This window comes from Gorilla gorilla, chromosome 1 (genome assembly GCF_029281585.2).
Source record: "Gorilla gorilla gorilla isolate KB3781 chromosome 1, NHGRI_mGorGor1-v2.1_pri, whole genome shotgun sequence".
In the NCBI taxonomy this organism is placed as follows: domain Eukaryota; kingdom Metazoa; phylum Chordata; class Mammalia; order Primates; family Hominidae; genus Gorilla; species Gorilla gorilla.
The window spans coordinates 122,428,985-122,447,681 of NC_073224.2; the positions used below are offsets into that span (position 1 = coordinate 122,428,985).

The 18,697-nt window shown below is 37.9% G+C and overlaps 1 protein-coding gene across 5 annotated transcripts in view; it reads right to left on the reverse strand.

The window, feature by feature from the left end:
• Nucleotides 1-18,697, reverse strand: part of SPAG17 (sperm associated antigen 17) — a 230,902-nt gene that overhangs the window by 77,239 nt on the left and 134,966 nt on the right. For all 5 annotated transcript variants that reach the window (XM_004026432.5, XM_063695914.1, XM_055376755.2 and 2 more), the window contains 5 exons: nucleotides 10,650-10,889; nucleotides 9,580-9,691; nucleotides 8,137-8,289; nucleotides 5,620-5,733; nucleotides 493-668 (listed from right to left, as the gene is read on the reverse strand). In XM_004026432.5, the coding sequence (XP_004026481.5) occupies nucleotides 493-668; nucleotides 5,620-5,733; nucleotides 8,137-8,289; nucleotides 9,580-9,691; nucleotides 10,650-10,889 (795 nt within the window). The remainder of the gene's footprint in view (nucleotides 1-492; nucleotides 669-5,619; nucleotides 5,734-8,136; nucleotides 8,290-9,579; nucleotides 9,692-10,649; nucleotides 10,890-18,697) is intronic.

Here is an 18,697-nt window from a genome sequence, read left to right on the forward strand (position 1 = left end):
TAGGTGGACTACTCTTTAATCAGAGGTGGGCTGTTAGTCTTGTTAGATTCTTAGCACATCAATATCTAAGACCAACTTTACCAAATGAAACTGTTTCCATTGTTTTGTTAAATATATTTTTCTTCCAGTTGTTATTTATCACAGTGGAGCTAAACAAAGTATTAAAAATAAGGAATGGCAGAAACTTGACCAACCAAAAGCAAAGAAAACCCAAGAAATAGAGTGGAAAAAAGGTTGAACTAAGTTTTTCCAAACTTAGAATGAATGACCTGAGACAACTTATGTATGACAATATGTCTCCTGGAGTGGTAACCCAACTTTTGGGTACAAATCCTTCTTGTCTATTCAAAGTTGAGACTACAAAGGACGTTAATGTATCTGCAAAATAAAACGTATGCACTATAATAACATTATTGACATAAGTCATGGTTTAAAAAAAGTTAACACTGAAGCAGAAACAGAGTTTGGGAATCTATGGCAAGGTTCATTTACCTTTTTCTCTTCTTCTTTTGGGTGCTCTTCTTCTTTAAGGGATTCTTTGGGTTTTTCTTTGCCTTTTATTTTCCCTTTAGCTTTGCTTTGAGGAACGGTCACTATAACAGGAACCACTGTTGGAGTGAGTGCTGAAGGGATATTCAATATTGTTTCTAAATCAGGATCCTTATCTTCTATAAACAGAAAAAGTAAAAATGAAGTTGATTCAACATTCATATTTGATATCCTTGTGAAATAACATTTACAACTCAAAAATTTACACAAGTTGACAACAATTTTTACCTTGCTAAATATGATTTATCAGTTGGATAGATTTCAGGAGTAATGAAGTTGGTTTGCAAATCAGGATTGTAGTTAGAAAATTTGAGGTATTTATTACTTGGATATGCCTCACTGAATCACTATTTCTCATGTTCTTGCCTTCCCATCTACATTGTAAACTCCTTAATGATAGGACATTAACTATATCTTAATTTATTTGAGAAATATTTGAGAGGCTCTTCTTATGTATAAAATGTTTAGAGCAGCAGAAAATAATGAAAAAAATGTGCAAAAGTCCTTATAGCATCAAAATTGTCTAAATAAGATCTGTGTAAATAACCAAACATAAAGACTACTAAATATAAATAAAATAAATGGTACAAACAAGAAAATCCAGAAAAGAAACTTGTATGTGATACACTTGCTGAGTTTTAAAGGATTACCAGAATTCTAAAAGGAGAGCTCATGCTATGAGTAATTATGTGGGGAGCTCTAAAGCATCCTGTGTGTCATGAATTTTATTTTCCTCTGGGTTCCAGAAAAACATTCTCTGAATCTCTTACCTCTAGTCATTTTTTTTTCTCAATCTCCTCTACTTACTCTTTTGTCAGTCCCCTAAATGTTTTTATTTATTTTTATTTATTATTATTATTATTTTGAGACAGAGTGTCACTCTGTCACCCAGGCTGGAGTGCAGTGGTGCAACCTCGGCTCACTGCAACCTCCTCCCGGGTTCAAGCGATTCTTGTGCCTCGGCCTCTCGAGCAGCTGGGATTACAAGCACCTGCCACCACGCCTGGCTAATTTTTTTGTATTTTTAATAGACACGGGGTTTCACCATGTTGACCAAGCTGGTCTTGAACTCCTGACCTCAAGTGATCCGCCCGCCTCGGCCTCCAAAGTGCTGGGATTACAGACATGAACCACCATTCTCAGCCAATCCCCTAAATGTTTTTAGGTTGCAGGGTTTATTATGTTCTCAATCCTGCTTGCCTGTAATAATTACTCATGAAATTAGAAAAACAACATACTCGGGCCCCACCTTGACCTACTGAATCAGACTCATTGAAGATGAGGCCCAGGCATTTATATTTGTGAAACCCTACATGCGACTGTGATGCACAGCCAGGGCTGAGCAACTCTCTTACATATATTAGATCTGGATGATCTCATTCACCACTGGGGCTCCAATTGTCATCTACATGCTAATGACTCCAAAATTAACATCTCAAGGCATGACCTTCCTTCTCAGTTCCAGACCTGTATTTCTCACTTTTTAAAGGCATCTCCTGGTTGTGGTGCTACAGACATTTCAAACTCAATTAAGTCTCTCTTCTCCCCAGCAGATTAAGCCTCCTACATTCTCAATTTCAGTTAATGCCATGAGCAATTACGCAGTCTGTTCCCCAAGTTAGACATTGATATCATTTGCATTTACTTTTTTTGACTCATCCTACACATCCAACCAGCCATCAAGGCCTAAGATCTTCCTCCCAAATTATGCCTCTTCTATCTATTCCCATTGTCTTATTTCAGGGTCCCATAATTGCTTGCTGGGTCTTCTGCAGCGTTTTGCTAACTGATACCATAGCACTTCCAATACCACCACTTCAGTGTACTCTCCAAACTACCACTAAAATTACGCTCCTAAAGTAAAATATGATCATGTCACCTCCCTTACTTAAAGTCCTCTGCCACTCACTGCCTATGTAGGGCATGTAACATTCTTCACAATCTGGTCTTCACCTACCTCCACTGCAGCCACACTGAACTTTTCACCTTTCTGTGAAGATGCCATGTTTTGACACAATTGTGTGTTTATTAACATGATTCTTAAGTTCTAGAATTCCCTTTCCTTGTTTCTGTGCCTGGATAGTTCCACTCAGCTCTAAAGTCCCATCTGAAATGCTACAATTTCTCTCAAGTATGTGTTGACTGTCCCCAGTACTCTGTTTATGTATAATTTCCAGCACTAAGACAGTTATTATTGCTCTATTTATGTTTTCCTTGTTCATTAGACAGTGAGTTCTTTGTGTAGATGTACCATGATTTAATTTATCTTAGTGGCTCAGTGCCAGCAAGTTGCTTGACCCATAGAAAGTACAGTATATAAACAAGTGAATGGCATTCAGTTTCAGGCATCTGGAAATTCCCCTCCTCATCCCCATCCATTTACTAATATTCAGTAAATATTTATTGTGTACCTACTACTATGTACCGTGAAATGGATAGCCAATGATGGATGAGACAGATAAGGAGTGTATAATTTAGTGGGTAGTTCAGATTAGAACCCCTCAGGTACAATGCTGTGTGTTCAGTCTGTGATAGAGGAAATACTGAGTGCCTTAGGAACCCAGAAGAAGGGTATCTACTGCAAAATGTCTTTGTACAGTCTACTGTGGCTATACTGAACACTTCACCTTTCCATAAATGGAAAAGCCTTTCTATGCTTTTACACTACTGGACTTTTATACATGCTATTCCTGGTATCTAGAATTTCCTTCCTTCAATTTTTTGCATAGGCAATTCTCACTCACCTCCAAAGACTCAGTTCGCATGCTACTGCCACTTGCTCTGGGAAGCATTTCTCAGAGCAAGCAACACCTCTGTGCTGTAGCTTGCAGAATGGGAGGAAGTTTAATTGTTGAAAGTAGTGGTGCACATGTCAGGAGAAAGTATTCTGAGTAGTGGTACAGCATGAGAAAATGGGCAGATGTAAGAGACAGCATAGTTTATTCAAGGAACTGAAAGGCACAGAAATAATAGGGTAGGAAGGTATACTTCTCTATTGGAAAATAGATCAGGTTTGTTGTCATCCAGGGTTTGGGTAAAGAATGTAAAACATAAGTTGGGGCCTGATTAAGATTAAGATTAAGATTCTTAATTTTAGGTATATTCCGTAGGCACCCTGAAAGGCAGTAAGAAGCAAGAATGACCTATTTCTCTTAGCAAGAAGGCACAAAGTAATGTCCAAAGATTTGATTGGGTTTCTTTATATTTTTGCCTATTTCATAGCTGTACTGTCTACTTTTTCTTTGTCCAAAAGGATACTAAATTATGTTTAGCTGTGTCTACCCAATTAAAGGGGGAGAACTGGAACGGAAACTTGTTAAGCCATTAGCAGATAAAGTTCTTAAATATCAGTTATATATGAATCCTTAGGAAATGTGTGTGTATATACATATGCATATAATTTTTACAAAGACTTATACCTTCAACTTTTTAAAAAAACATATAGGATGTAAAATGTTACTTATTATCTACACTATAAACATTTTCAAATGCCATATTCATAACTTGAAATTAGGAACATCTGTTTAAAATGGACTGATTACATATTAATTTAAGGACTAAATCAAGATTAATAAAATCACTCAGGAATAGGAGCAACAGAATTGATAATAGGTATAAATATCTTAAGCCAAAATAATGATAACCTATATTAAGAAGAGGTAGGAATTTTTAGTTACTGGGTAGTGATAACGGATTTTAATATGTAATTCATTAGGCATCAAATGACTTCTCCAGTTGCAGACTTAACAACAAATCAAAGGCAAAGGCAAAATTAAAACACAAAATCTCCAATAAAGCAAAAATACTAAGAAATCTAATAGACTCTCAAACTCAGTAGAGTACTAGGATATTTGACACAAGGTAAGAAATAAGGTTATAATCATCCATTGAAAATTTATCTCTGCAAAAAAGAAACTATATAGAAAGACAGGTAATTGGATCACCGTGATCTTCTCTAACATAAAGTTTTAAGTTTATACACCATAGAGTTTATCCTTTGATTTTATAATGCTTTAAGAAAATATGTTGTGGTTAGATCCCTCTAAAATGCATGGGAAGCCACAGATTTCCCAATTGATTCTCCATAAAGTGATATCCTATTTTGTGGTTTGTAAAGAAACAGCTTCCAGTTGGATAATTTCTTTATTGAAAATGGGGTAGAAGGCCAGGTGCAGTGGTTCACGTTTGTAATCCCAGCACTTTGGGAGGCCAAGGTAGGAGGATCACTTGAGCACAGGAGTTTAAGACCAGCTTGGGAAACATAGTAAGACTTCATCTCTACCAAAAATAATTAGCCAGGTGTGGTGGCATGCACCTATAGTCCCAATTACTCAGGAGCCTGAGGTGGGAGGATTGCTTGAGCTCAGGAGTTTGAGGCTGCTGTGAGGCATGATTGTGCCACTGCACTCCAGCCTAAGTGACAGAGCAAGATCCTGTCTCAGAAAAAGAAAGAAAGAAAGAAAGAAAGAAAGAAAGAAAGAAAGAAAGAAAGAAAGAAAGAAAGAAGGAAAGAAGGAAGGAAGGAAGTGGGGTACAGAAATCTTTCAATATATCCACTGAATAGCTCCTTTAAGGCTAATGTCCTGAAGCACACTGAACCGTTCTATAATAACAGGATTCACAAAGAAAACCAAGAGGATTCCTTGGCAATTTATGCTTTCTTTTACACCCAACTAAAAGGTTCATTTTTATGGGGTAGTTAACAAGGATAACTGGTATATATGTGTGTATATATATGTATACATACATGTATATATATAATCACACAAGTAATCTTATATGTATAAGTGATTATATAAAAGATTATATAAAATGTCAAAGCACTTTTATTTTGTATGTATCTATGTATAAAAGATTATATATATATACTGTATACACACACATATAGACACACACACACACACACACACACACGCACACACACACCTCTTCTATTACCATCCTGCAGGAAAAACAATGAGGAGCATTAAATCATAACATGTTATTGACAAGTGAGCAGACTGAGAATGGGCAGTGGCAGGGACCCTTGGCTGTGGGGCACACTTATCCTTGCTGTTGTGTTCATTTCACCTGGTGCCATTCCATTTGATCCATAGTAACTTATCGAGAGGCAGATTCCATTTTCTAAGGTGGCAGAAAAAGATCCAAACTTGCTGAAAGCTTTATTCTTTGCATCTGATACTTCTAAAATACAAAATCAAATCAAGAACATTTTCATTTAATTCAAAATAAATATAACTAAGACTCAGTGGGAAGGCTGGGAATGGAGTTCATAGCTGCTCTACCACAATCAACTTAAAAAATAATTGGTTTAGCTTGACCATGCACTCAGGGTTGTTAGAGGTAGGGTGGAATTACAAAGATAAGAATATGAAACTCTTGTTTTAGGGACCTTAGGTTAAAGTGAAGCGAGGAAATCAATTGGTTGATGGCATATCCATAAGCAGATTATTCATCTGGTAGGTCATCCACATGGCTTTTAAAATTAAAACCATCAGTTCAGTTTCAGTTTCCCCACATTTTAACACATTTTCTTAAATTCCTACACTTAAACTTTTTTACATTTTAAAACATTTAAAAGTTTAAACAATTTAAAAATTGTTTCAGTCAAAACATAATTTTAAAACAAAATTGTTAAGGCACTTTTTTTTCTTTTCTCAATTTTTGGGTTTAGGGGGTACAAGTGCAGGTTTGTTACATGGGTAAATTGCATGTCACTGGGGTTTGGTGTACAAACAATTTCATCACCCAGTTAGTGAGCATAGTACCTGATAGGTAGTTTTTTGATCCTTACCCTTCTCCCAACCTTCCCTCTTAAATAGGCCCCACTGTCTGTCATTCCCATCTTTATGCCCATGTGTACTCAGTGTTTAAATCCACTTATTAGTGAGAAAATGCAGCATTTGTTCTTCTGTTCCTGCGTTAGTTCGCTTAGGATAATGGCCTCTGCTGCATCAATGTGCTGCAAAGTATATGTTGTAGTGTTTCGTGGCTGCATAACATTCCATAGTGTGTATGTACCACATTTTCTTTATCCAGTCCACCACTAATGAGCAACTAGGTTGATTCCATTTCTTTGCTATCATGAATAGAAAACACACATCTGAAGGTATATGTAAAGAATTTGTGAATTTTCTGACTTGTTTTATTTTCAGTTCACCATTTCCTCTATTATCAGATAATAAAGATGGGGCAATATTGATTTAAAATAATGTAACTCATGCAAAGATAATTTTTAGACTGGGAAATTCAAATGAACCATGGAACAAAAGGTAATGCTTTAAGAGAATAAAAAGAGAAGCCACAGAGTTGGAGAAAATATCTGCAAAAGACATCTGTTAAAGGACTATTACTCAAAATGTATGAAGAATTCTTAAAGCTCAATAACCAGAAAATAAAAACCTGATTAAAAAATGGGCATGAAACTTCAACAGACACTTCACCAAGGAAGAGATACAAATGGCAAATAAGCATATGAAAAGATGTTCAATATTATTTGTTATCCAGAAAATGCAGATTAAAACAACAAGATACCACTAGACACCTTATAGAATGGAGAAAATCTAAAACAGCAAATAATGGTGAGGATATAGAGCAACAAGAACTTTCATTCTTTGCTGTGGGAATGCATAATGGTACAGCCAATTTGGAAGACGATTTGGTGGATTCTTCCAACATGAAGAACTCTTACCCTATAATCCAAAAGTCACACTCCTTGGTGTTTACCCAAGGGAGTTGAAAACTTATGTCCACACACAAACCTGTACACGAATATTTGTAGCACCTTTATTCACAATTGCCAAAAGCTGGAGGCAACCAAGATGTCCTTCAGTAGGTGGGTGGGAAAATAAAATTGTGGTACATCTAGACAATGTAATATTATTTAGTTTTCAAAAGAAATAAGCTATCAAGCCATGAAAAGACACACAGGAAACTTAAATGCATATTACTAAATGAAAAAAGTCAATCTGAAAAGGCTACATAGTGTATAATTCCAACTACATGCTATTATGGAGAAAGCAAAAGTATGGACACAGTAAAAAGATCAGTGATTATCAGGGATTAGGAAGGAGGGAGAGATGAATAGACAGAGCACAGATTTTCAGGGCAGTGAAACTACTCTGTATGATAGTATAATGGTAGACACATGCCATTATACATTTGTTCAAACCCTTAGAATGCACAACACCAAGGGTAATGTAAACTTTAGACTCTGGGTGATAATGATATGTTAATGTAGGCTCATCAACTGTAACAAATGTACCGCTCTGGGTGAGGCATGTTGATAGTGGAGGAGGCTGTACATGTGTACGGGAAGAGGGCATTGAGAAATCTCTGTAACTTCTGTTCAATTTTGTCATGAACCTAAAACTGCTATAAAAAATAAAGTCTGGTAAAGAAAAAAGATAACGCTTAATATCCATTAGGGTTCAGTTCAGGAAAATAGGCATCTTCATGCACTATTAATAAGAGAGTGTACTGGTAGAAACTTGAGAAAAAGAACATGCAATAAGCCATTTAATGGAGTGGAGTGGACAGAGACAGGAGTATTAGTCAGAAGAAAGAAACCACTAAACAGCAGCTTACCCGTTTCAAGACTTTGTTCCTCGTCTCCTTCTTCTTCCTCTTCTAAATAATAATCCCCTTTCTCTTCCTTTTTCACAATTTCTTTAGGGTCATTTAAATGAATTATAAAATTGTGGTTATCCATTACCACTCTCACTTTGATAAAAGTTGGGCCTGAGGAGGAACCATAGAATAGAAGATGGGCTGATCAGGATGCCACATTAAGCTCCTCGACAAGATGGTTACACAATGCTGCACAGAAGCAAACACACGAACAGAAAACCAAACACTGTATGTTCTCACTTAGGAATGGCAGCTAAACACTGAGCACACATGAACACAAAGAAGAGAACAATAGACACCAGGGCTACTTGAGGGTGGGAGGAAGCTGAGGACCAAAAACTACCTGCCGAGTACTCTGTTTATTACCTAGGTGATGAAATAATATGCATACCAAAGCCCTGCGAAACACAATTTACCTATAGAACCAACCTGAATAGATATCCCTGAAACGAAAATAAAAAGGCAGCATAGAATATAAAACCAGGGAGAGGAAATGCCTAGAGATGTCACCTCTATAAAAGAATGCCTAAGGAAATAAAGTAATGGTGGAATTCCAGGCATGAATGGCAGGTAGACCAAGGAGGTATTTGCAGGCCTTCTAGTCACATTTCAAACCCAATTTCAGAAGAGAAAATGAACTGGCTGAGGCAATGTATGCCTATAATCAATGTTATGATTCATCAAATGATATAATTAATGTGAAATGGTTTTGCAACTTATAAAAATTATGTGTTATAGTAGCTATTATTATTGTGGTCATTAATAAAAATTTTTCCAACAACTCATTCTCTTTTTTAGTGTTTGGACTCATTTCTCTTCTTTTTTTTTTTTTTTTAAATTGGCTATTTCCTTTCAATTTGGATTGAGCTATCATCCCTCAAAATTGACAGAACTAGGAGAAAATATTGAATTTACTATGAATCACCTGAAACTTATACGCATTGTATGCATATGCAAATCTTAGTAAGAGCTACAATAGGTGGATATTGGAAGCAGGTCCCAAACTCTGTGCTCCAGAGCTACACCAGAAAAATGCAGTAAACTCACAGAATGCACTTGGCTTCTGGGATAACAAGGTGTGCTGTAATGAATATTATTAATTAATTGCTTATTGCAGTTACTATTACTATTTACCAATTGTATGGAAGTATTTTAATATTTTAACACCTGGAATGGTCATATTAGCATATACCAGCTAAACCCTTGACTGGCCTATGCCTTGTAGAGTCAAATTATAATAGAAGAAAGTGTGAAGTCTGAAAATGCTGACTGTGGCACCTAAATGTATTGTGGGGGACAGAATAACACTCTCGCCTAACAAACTCAGGAGTAGAGGGCCCCTGGTTATCTGAAATGCATTATTATGTTTCCAATCATTAACCAGTTGCTTTCAAAATGTACCTTTTTCAAACATTGTCTTTTCCACTTCAATCTGCCCGCCATCAGAAGGATACAGGTAGTAATTTGACCCTGAGATTTGAGTGGGTATATTTCCCATATTGTATCCATGAAACTAGAAGAGAAAATATTATGCTTTGAGTGTGAAGCTGCAATAGACAAAAAATCAACTTATCAGTGTTAGCCAACTAAAGTTGCCAGAAGCTTAATTTCTGCTAAGTGATATGTCTGTCACTTTGCAGACTCAGAGGCCAGTGTTCATATTATTTTTAGTAACATCTATGGTGTTATAACAGGCAGAATTAAGATCTATTATGTTAAACTCTGTTCATTGGCACATTCTCATAACCTAGTGAAAACTGAATCATCATACTGTTGTCAAGGCAGTTCAAGAAGAAATCAAGTTCCCATTCACTGGTTGTTAATTTTCTGTTTAAAGTGAACTGATGCTGTGGAGAGTGGACACTCCACTTTAGGAGGTCATATGTAGAAGACATTTTTTACTGAGTGTTGCTAACAGAGGTCCAGGGGATTTAATGCATGCTAAAACTTGAGAACAACTGGTTTAGAGGAGTAGCTACAAAGCACAGGGGATGTTAGATTTCTTTCCATTTTTTTCCCATCAGGTTTCCCTCATAACAGCTAGCTGAGAGAGAACTGGCAAAGGGAAGGTTTTACAAAAGCATACAAGCCAGAAACATGATTGCCCACAGAGACAACAAAATGTAGTCAGCAAGTCTCATCATCTGAGACAGATAAAGCCAACTTTCGTGTTCACTTATTTACATATATCTATACGAATGCTTTTGTGTCATATTTCTGTGTTTATTGACCTTAGCTAGGTTCGTGGCACTCAAAGAAAAACTGACCTGAGGGTGTTTTCATCTTGATGATTGGTTAGAAACAAGGTTCTAGGCATCAGGGGTGGAATACAGGTTTGAGCTCATTGATACCAGAAGAAACCCTAGGCCTACTGTGAGGTAGTGAAAACAAAGAATCTTATAATAACCGTATTTTCCCAAAACAATTAGGAGCAGCCCAAAGAGACTAAGTTTTACAGAATTGGAGTTTACCGGGTAAGTTATCTTAGGTTCTGGTTGGTGGGGGGACTCTTCTGTTACTTCTTGGATCTTGATTTGTTCTTCTTTAGATTTCTCCTTGTAAGGTGATTTTTTCTTCAAAGACCTACTATCTTCTTTCTCTGCGTTATCCTTGCCTTTCTTTTTACCAGTTTCTTTACTCTTCTTCTCTGCTTTCTTTTCTTCCCTTAAGCGCTCCTCTTCTGCTAATCGATCTTGCTCTTCTTTCCATGCCTGTAAACACATTTAAGAAATTTAACAGGATTTTGAAACGAATTAAACATAGGTTCCATTCAGGTTCATTTTGAAGAATATTTAACTTGATTTTTGTTAGTGTATCTCTGACAAATCAAAATACTGAACTAGAAACCTTGACATCATCCTTAATTCTCTTTCTCACTCAACTTCTGTCTACTAAATCCTGTCAATTCCCCCTTTGAGATTTCTCCTCACTTCAGCTTCTTCTCTCAGGGTTTATTTTGCAATTTCCTCGGTTCAGGTCTTCATTATCTTTAGCCTGGACCATTGTAGCAGCCTCTTAACTGGTCTCCCAGTCTCCTATCCTCCACATGAATCTGATCTTTAATTTAGGTCCTAAAGATAGTTTATTAGCAATGTGGAAGACTAGATGTTCAGAGAAACATTCCTGGGATAAAATAATTCAAAAATGATGGATAACATAGGTAAAATGATGGAGGGTAAGTCTCCCCTAAGCACTCCTAACCACAAGCCTGTCCTCACATAGACTTGTGGCCAAAATACAGATTACCTTAACATTTTATTTTAAAACAGTCATCGAGGCAGGAAAATAGGGTCTAGAGGCAGGGAACATACGGCTGATTCACGCTTCAGTTATGACAGGAAATATCCTCTCCTAGGGTGTAGGCCAAGTAAACGACTTCATAACTTTACTTCATTCTCTCCATTTACATAGAGCATACCCCAAGTAACCAATGGAATCCTCTAGTGGGTACTTAAATTCCCAAAAATTCTGTAGTGGGGCCTTTGAGCTCCTATGCCTGGAACTACTCCCACACTGTGGTGTGTACTTTCATTTTCAATAAATCCCTTCATTCCTTCCTTGCTTTGTTTATGCATTTTGTTCAGTTCTTTGTTAAGATGCCAAGAACCTGGACCCTTCCACCGTTAACATTATGATTTGATATAAGCTCACAAATGAAAATCACAAAACATGCAGAAATAAACCACTTTGAGTAAGAAACAAACTGTGAAATCATATCTACAAAGACTACAGATACTGTAATTGCCAAAAAGAGAATATAAGATAAGTTTTAAAACATGCTCAAATAAATAAAAAGAAGTATTAAAAGCATAAGTAAGAGAGAGGATTATCAAAAATGGCAAAGTGAGTTTGAAAGACTTCCTGAAAATGGAATTGAATTTTTGAAAAGGCAGTATTTGAACAGATAATGCCTGAGATATTTCGAGAGTTGAAGAAAGACGTTCATCCTAACATTAAGGAAGACCAATAAATCAAAAACAGGAAATAACATTGGTGTATTGGACCTACCTCACATTAACTTAAAAGAGATTATTGTTAAATTTTTAGAAATTTTGTGAGGCAACTGTTAACCATGACCATCATCTAAAAATTATATAAATTTGCAATTAAGCAAAATATTAAAAACAAAGGCAATAAAGACTCAAAACTTACCACAATGTAAGTATTTTGTGACATTTCACTATTGTCTATGCTCTGGAGTTTATTTATGTCAATTGTAATGGTATCATGACAACATTATATAATGGTGTGCTACTGCATAGCACTGCCAACTTCAGTGTTGTCACATGGTAGCTTGAAATCAGCTATTGTAGGGGTACTTACACTAGAAATATCAGCAAATGCTACAAGTCAGGACTGATTGATTGTTTATTATCTAGATTTAAGGAAGTGATGGAGATCATGTTAATAATGCAGACTAGCTGTTATATTGTTACTAGCACAGAAAGTTGAGGAAATATTCGTCCAGTATTAAAAAACTATTACTTGACTCAGCAAAAAAGTTGCTAATGTTATTGACAAATGAGTGAGACATATCCTTTCTTTGTTTCACTTTTGTCTTACCCGTTAACATAAATAAAAATATCAACATTCATATTAGAACTACATGTATTTATCAATTGTAATCATAGGTTGGCTAAGGATACAACAATTTAGCAAAAATCAATTTGTAGAAATCAAAATGCTATCTGGAATTTATGGGTAGCTATATGGAATTTACATAAATAATATTATATGCTTTATTATTATATGTAAATTTTGTACTATATATACTGTATATCAGAAACATTTATAACTTATGTACATATATGTATGCTTCTGTTTTCCTAGAGAGCTACTGCTTAAGCATTTACCAGCACACCACTGAATGTTTTCAGAGCAGCTAGAGAGAAAAGATGAACTGTCCACTTTGGGAGGCCAAGGCGGGTGGATCACAAGGTCAGGAGTTCAAGACCAGCCTGGCCAACATGGTGAAACCCCATCTCTACTAAAAATACAAAAATTAGCTGGGTGTGGTGGTGGGTGCCTGTAATGCCAGCTACTCAGGAGGCTGAGGCAGGAGAATCACTTGAACCTGGGAGACAGAAGTTGCAGTGAGCCGAGATCGCACCACTGCACTCCAGCCTGGGCAACACAGCAAGACTCCATCTCCAAAAAAAAAAAAAAAAAAAGATAAACTGTCCATAAAAGAATGACAAATTAGATGGAAAATCAACTTCTTAACAGCCACAATGTGTCAGCAAGGAAAATGTGGAAAAATATCTTCAGAGTTGATATGGCTTGGATTTGTGTTCCTGCTCAAATCTCATGTGGAACTGTAATCCCCAGTGTTGGAGGAGGAGTCTGGTGGGAGGTGATTGGATCGTGGGGGCAGATTTTCCCCTTGCTGTTCTTATGATACTGAGTGAGTTCTCAGGAGATCTGTTTGTTTAAAAGTGTGCAGCACCTCCCCCTTCATTCTCTTACTCCTGCTCTAGTCATGGAGGATGTGCCTGCCTCCCCTTCCCCTTCAGCCAGGATTATAAGTTTCCTGAGGCCTCTCCAGCCACGTTTCCTGTACAGCCTGCAGAACTGTGAGCCAATTATATCTCTTTTCTTAATAAATTACCAAGTCTTAGGTAGTTCTTTATAAAAATGTGAGAACAGACTAACACAAGAGTGATAAGAGGAAATTAAAAAGCCAACCAAGGATTTTATAAATGAAAACTATGTTTAATGAGTAAGGGCAAAATAAAGTCATTTTTCAGATAAGCAAAAACTGAGTTTAATAGCAACTGTGATATTGGGGTATAATAAGAAACAGATATGTGGTCATCATTCCTGGCTACTGGCACAGAGCCCCTAAGTCCCTTGGAATTTCATAAGTGATAGGAGCATCTTTTGCTCTAATGAGGCAACTCTTGTCATGTTCTTCAGGATAGGATGTAGGCTGTCCAGAAAGACCAAACCTTAATTAGAAGTTTGGGACTTTCAGCCTCATCCCCAAACCCCTCAGGAGGGAGGAGGAGCCAGAGATTGAGTTAATAATCTATCACGCCCGCATGATGAAACCTCCGTAAAAACCTCTAAACGACAGGGTTTGGAGAGCTTCTGAACTAAGTTGGTGAATGCATCCATGCTCTGGGAGAATGACACACTCCACTTCCATGGGGACAGAAGCTCTTGTGCTTGGGACTCTTCTGGACCTTGCTGCATTTACCACTTTATCTGGCTGTTCATTTGTATCCTTATCATATCTTTTTATAATAAACCAGAATAGTAAGCACAGTGTTTTCCTGAGTCTTATGAGACATAAGCTTTCTAGCTAGTTATCCAAACCCAAGGAGGTGATTGTGGAAACCTCCAAATGAGTAGTCAAGTCAGACAGAAGTGTGCATACTCTAGGCACCCAATACTTGTGATTGGCATCTGAAGAGGAAGCAGTCTTGTGGGAGTGAGTTAATCTACGAGGTCTGTGCTAACTCTGGGTAGTTAGTATCAGAATGGAATTTAATTGTAGCACACCCAGTTGGTGTTCGGAAAGTTGTAGATTCAGTTGGTGTAGGGAAAAAAACACCCACAAATTTACTTCAGAAGTATTGTGAGTAAAACAGTTCAAAGCAACAAACCCCAGTAAAAGAACTTCTAGAGCAAATACTCCCAGAACATAAAGAAGAAATGCCCAAGAAAACAAATGGTAAGCATGGAGACAAAGTTAAAACAACATGGACTATATAAAACAATTACAATGAGGCCAGGCACGGTGGTTCACGCCTGTAATTCCAGCACTTTGAGAGGCCCTGGAGGAGGTTTGCTTGAGGCCAGGAGTTCAAGACCAGCCTGGGCAATATAGTGAGACTCCATCTCTACAAAAAGTTAAAAACTTAGCTGGGCATGGTGGCACACTGCTATAGTCCTAGCTACTTGGCAGGCTGAGGCAGGAGGATCATTTGAGCCCAGGAATTTGAGGCTGCAGTGAGCTATAATCACGCCACTGCACTCCAGCCTGGGGGACAGAGTGAGACCCTTTTCCTAAAACAAAAAATAAAATATAAATAAATAAATAAATAAATGAAACAATTACAATGATAATGTTTAATTTGTAGAGCACAAAAAAATCAAGATAAAACTTAAGCCTCAGTTTAAATCATTTTAATAGTTCCTGGTATTGTTCTGAAAGAAAAAAATATTTCATTAAGTTTAGATTTTATTAAATTATACTGAAATTAAGTTAAATTGAAATGATATAACAAGTTAAATTTCTAGAGCAATCACTAGGAGGAAAAAAAAAGGTGCATACATATTAAACTTTTCCTATAAAGGGCCAGAGAGTTAATATTTTAGGGCCAAGAGGCAAAATCAAGGACATCCATGTAGGTACTTATGCAATGAGAGAGAAAAGAAATTTATACAATTATTTTATGACAAATAATTGAGTACAAGTTTTAGTAACAAGAAAAATAGAATTATTTTTCTGTGTGTGGGGGTAATAACATTTCACTTATTTAGAGTGAATATAAATGTTTCCTATTATCAAACTGATTGCAAAATGAAAAGAGGAAAATAAACTTAATACAAAGAAAGCAAGAAAGGAGGAAAAGAAAGGATCATAGAGAATACATAAAATAGGTTAGTTGAAGAAATCCCAAACATGTCATTAATCAGAATAGATATAAATGGAGTCTACTCTCCTGCTAAATGTGTGTTCATCAGACAAGATTTTTAAAAATCTAGTTTATAGTCCTTGTTTACAAGAAACACACTAAAAATATAGTTTTTGTTGCTCTTGTGAATAAAATTTATTATTTGTTACATTTTCTAATTGGTTATTGCTGGTGAATAGGAATGCCAGTGATTTTTTTCAATGCTGATCTTGTCTACACCTGCACTTCCTCAATTCTTTTTAAAGTCAACACAGAGTGACATCAGCAAGATGGTGGAATAGGACTTTCCAGAACTCATCCCTCACAGAAACACAGATTTTAACAACTACCCACACATGAAAATACCTTCACAAGAGCCAGGAAAACCAGGTGAGAGAGTATACCATCTTAATGTAGCTTGGAATTAAGAAGACCAGGCTGGTATCTGCAGATCACCCCTCCACGCCTGCCCCAATGCCAGGCCAGCCCCTGCAGACTCAGGCTCTAGGCCCACCTCACTGCCAGGCCCACCTCAGTGGTCCCATACTCCAGGCTGCCTCTAGCACCAAGCTGGCTCCCCATGGCCCCAGGCTTCAGGCCTGCCCCAGCAGACTCAACCTCTAGGTCCTTCCTGGTGCTAGGACAGTCCTCAGATCCCAGACTTCAGGCTGGCTCATGCAGATCCGGCTTCCAGGACCTCCTCATTGCTAGGCCAGCACCCATGCTCTCCAGCTCCAGACTGGCCACTGCTGACTCAGAACCCAGTCTGCCTTAATACCAGGCAAACCTCTGCAGCCCCAGACTCCAGGCTGGCAAGTGCAAAACCTATCCTCCAGGAACCCCCGGCACCTGTCAATATCCATAGACCCAGCCTCCAGGCTGGCCCCTGTGGACACAGACTCCACAGTGCCAGGCCAACCCCTGTGGCACCAGGTTTCAGACCAGCCCCTGAGGCCTCATGTTCCAGCAGACACAAGGTCCAGGCCTGCTCTAGCAGACTGAGGTTCCAGGCCCATCCCAATAAACCTGAGCACTGGGCTGGTTCCTGTGAACCTTGGCTCTAGGGCCACCCCTGCAGAGTCAGGTGCAGGCTGGCCACATGGTTCTAGGACCCAGGCCTGTCCTCATGGCTCAGCACCAACTCAGCCCCATGCTCCAGGCTGGTGCGGAAAGCCCCAGGCTCCAGTGGACCCAGGCTTGCCTCCATGGACTCAGGCTCCATGCCCATCCTTGTGGACCTATTTGTAGGCCCATCTAAGTCTCTGACCAGTTCCTGCAGACTCAGGCTCAAGGTCTGCTTCAGTGTCAGGTCAGCACTCAAAGACCCAGACTCCAGGCCCACCTCCATGAACCCAGTCAACAGATTTACCCCAGTGGACTCTGGTGACAGGCTGGCTGCTGCGGATTCAGGATCCAGGCTTGTCAGAGCAGACCCAAGCTCCAGGCCCACCTCAGCAGACCCAGGCTTCAGGCTGAAGCCTTCAGATCCAGAAAAGACAAATAAAACAATTCAACTTTTTGTTAAAATATTAATGAAACTAAGTTTGTTTTTCAAAAAGATAAACATGATGAACAAACTTTTAGCTAAACTAAAAAAAAGAGAGATGACTCAAATAAATAAAATTGGAAATAAAAGAGGAGACATTACAAATGGTACCACAGAAATACAAAGGATCAGCCAGGCGCAGTGGCTCACGCCTATAATCTCAGCACTTTGGGAGGCCAAGGTGGGCAGATCACAAGGTCAGGAGTTCGAGACCAGCCTAGCCAATATGGTAAAACCCTCTCTCTATTAAAAATACAAAAATTAGCCAGGAATGGTGGTGTATGCCTGTAGTTCCAGCTACTCAGGAGGCTGAGGCACAAGAATCACTTAAACCCAGGAGGCAGAGGTTGCAGTGAGCCGGGATTGCACCACTGCACTCCAGCCTGGGCGACAGAGTGAGACTCCATCTAAAAAAAATAAAAATAAAAAATAAAATACAAAGGATCACAGAGAGTACTATGAATAATTACACATCAACAAATTGATAACCTAGAAGGAATGGATAAATTCCTAGAAGCATACAACTTACCAAGACTGAGTCATGAAGAAATACAAAACTGAACATACAAATAACAACTAAGAGACTGAATCAGTTATAAAATGTCTCCCATCATGAAAAGCCTAAGACCTGACGGCTTTACTAATGAATTCTCTCAAACATTTAAAGAACTAATACAAATTCTTCTCACCCTATGAAAAAAATTGAAGGGAAGAGAATACTTCCAAACCCATTTTATGAGGCCAACATTACCCTGATACCAAAGCTAGACAAGGACATTACAAGAAAATAAAATGACAGGCCGTTGTCCCTGGTGATGTTAGATGCAAAAATCCTCCAAAAAATTCTAGTAAACTGAATTCAACAGCACATTTGAAAGGCTCATTCCTCATGATTAAGTGTGATTTATTCCTGGGATGCAAAGATGATTCAACCTATTCAAGTCAATAAATGTGACATGCCATACTACAGAATGAAAGATAAAAATCACATGGTCATCACAATAGATGTTGAAAAAACATATGACAAACTCAAATATCCTTTCATAATAAAAACTCTCAACAAAGTAGATAAAGAGGAAATGTATCTCAACACAATAAAAATGTCCGTGCTACCCAAAGTGATCTACAGATTCAATACAATCCCTATCAAAATTCCAGTGTCATCTTTTCACATAAATAGAAAAATATCCTAAAATTTGTAGGGAATCACCAAAGACTCCTAATTGCCAACACAATCTTGAGCAAAAATTAAAAAAACTAGAGATATTGTTACAGTAGGTAGCTAGTCAGGCATGAGTAGGGCAGATGTGGGCTGCCCCCCATCACACACAGCAGGAATGCCAGATGACAA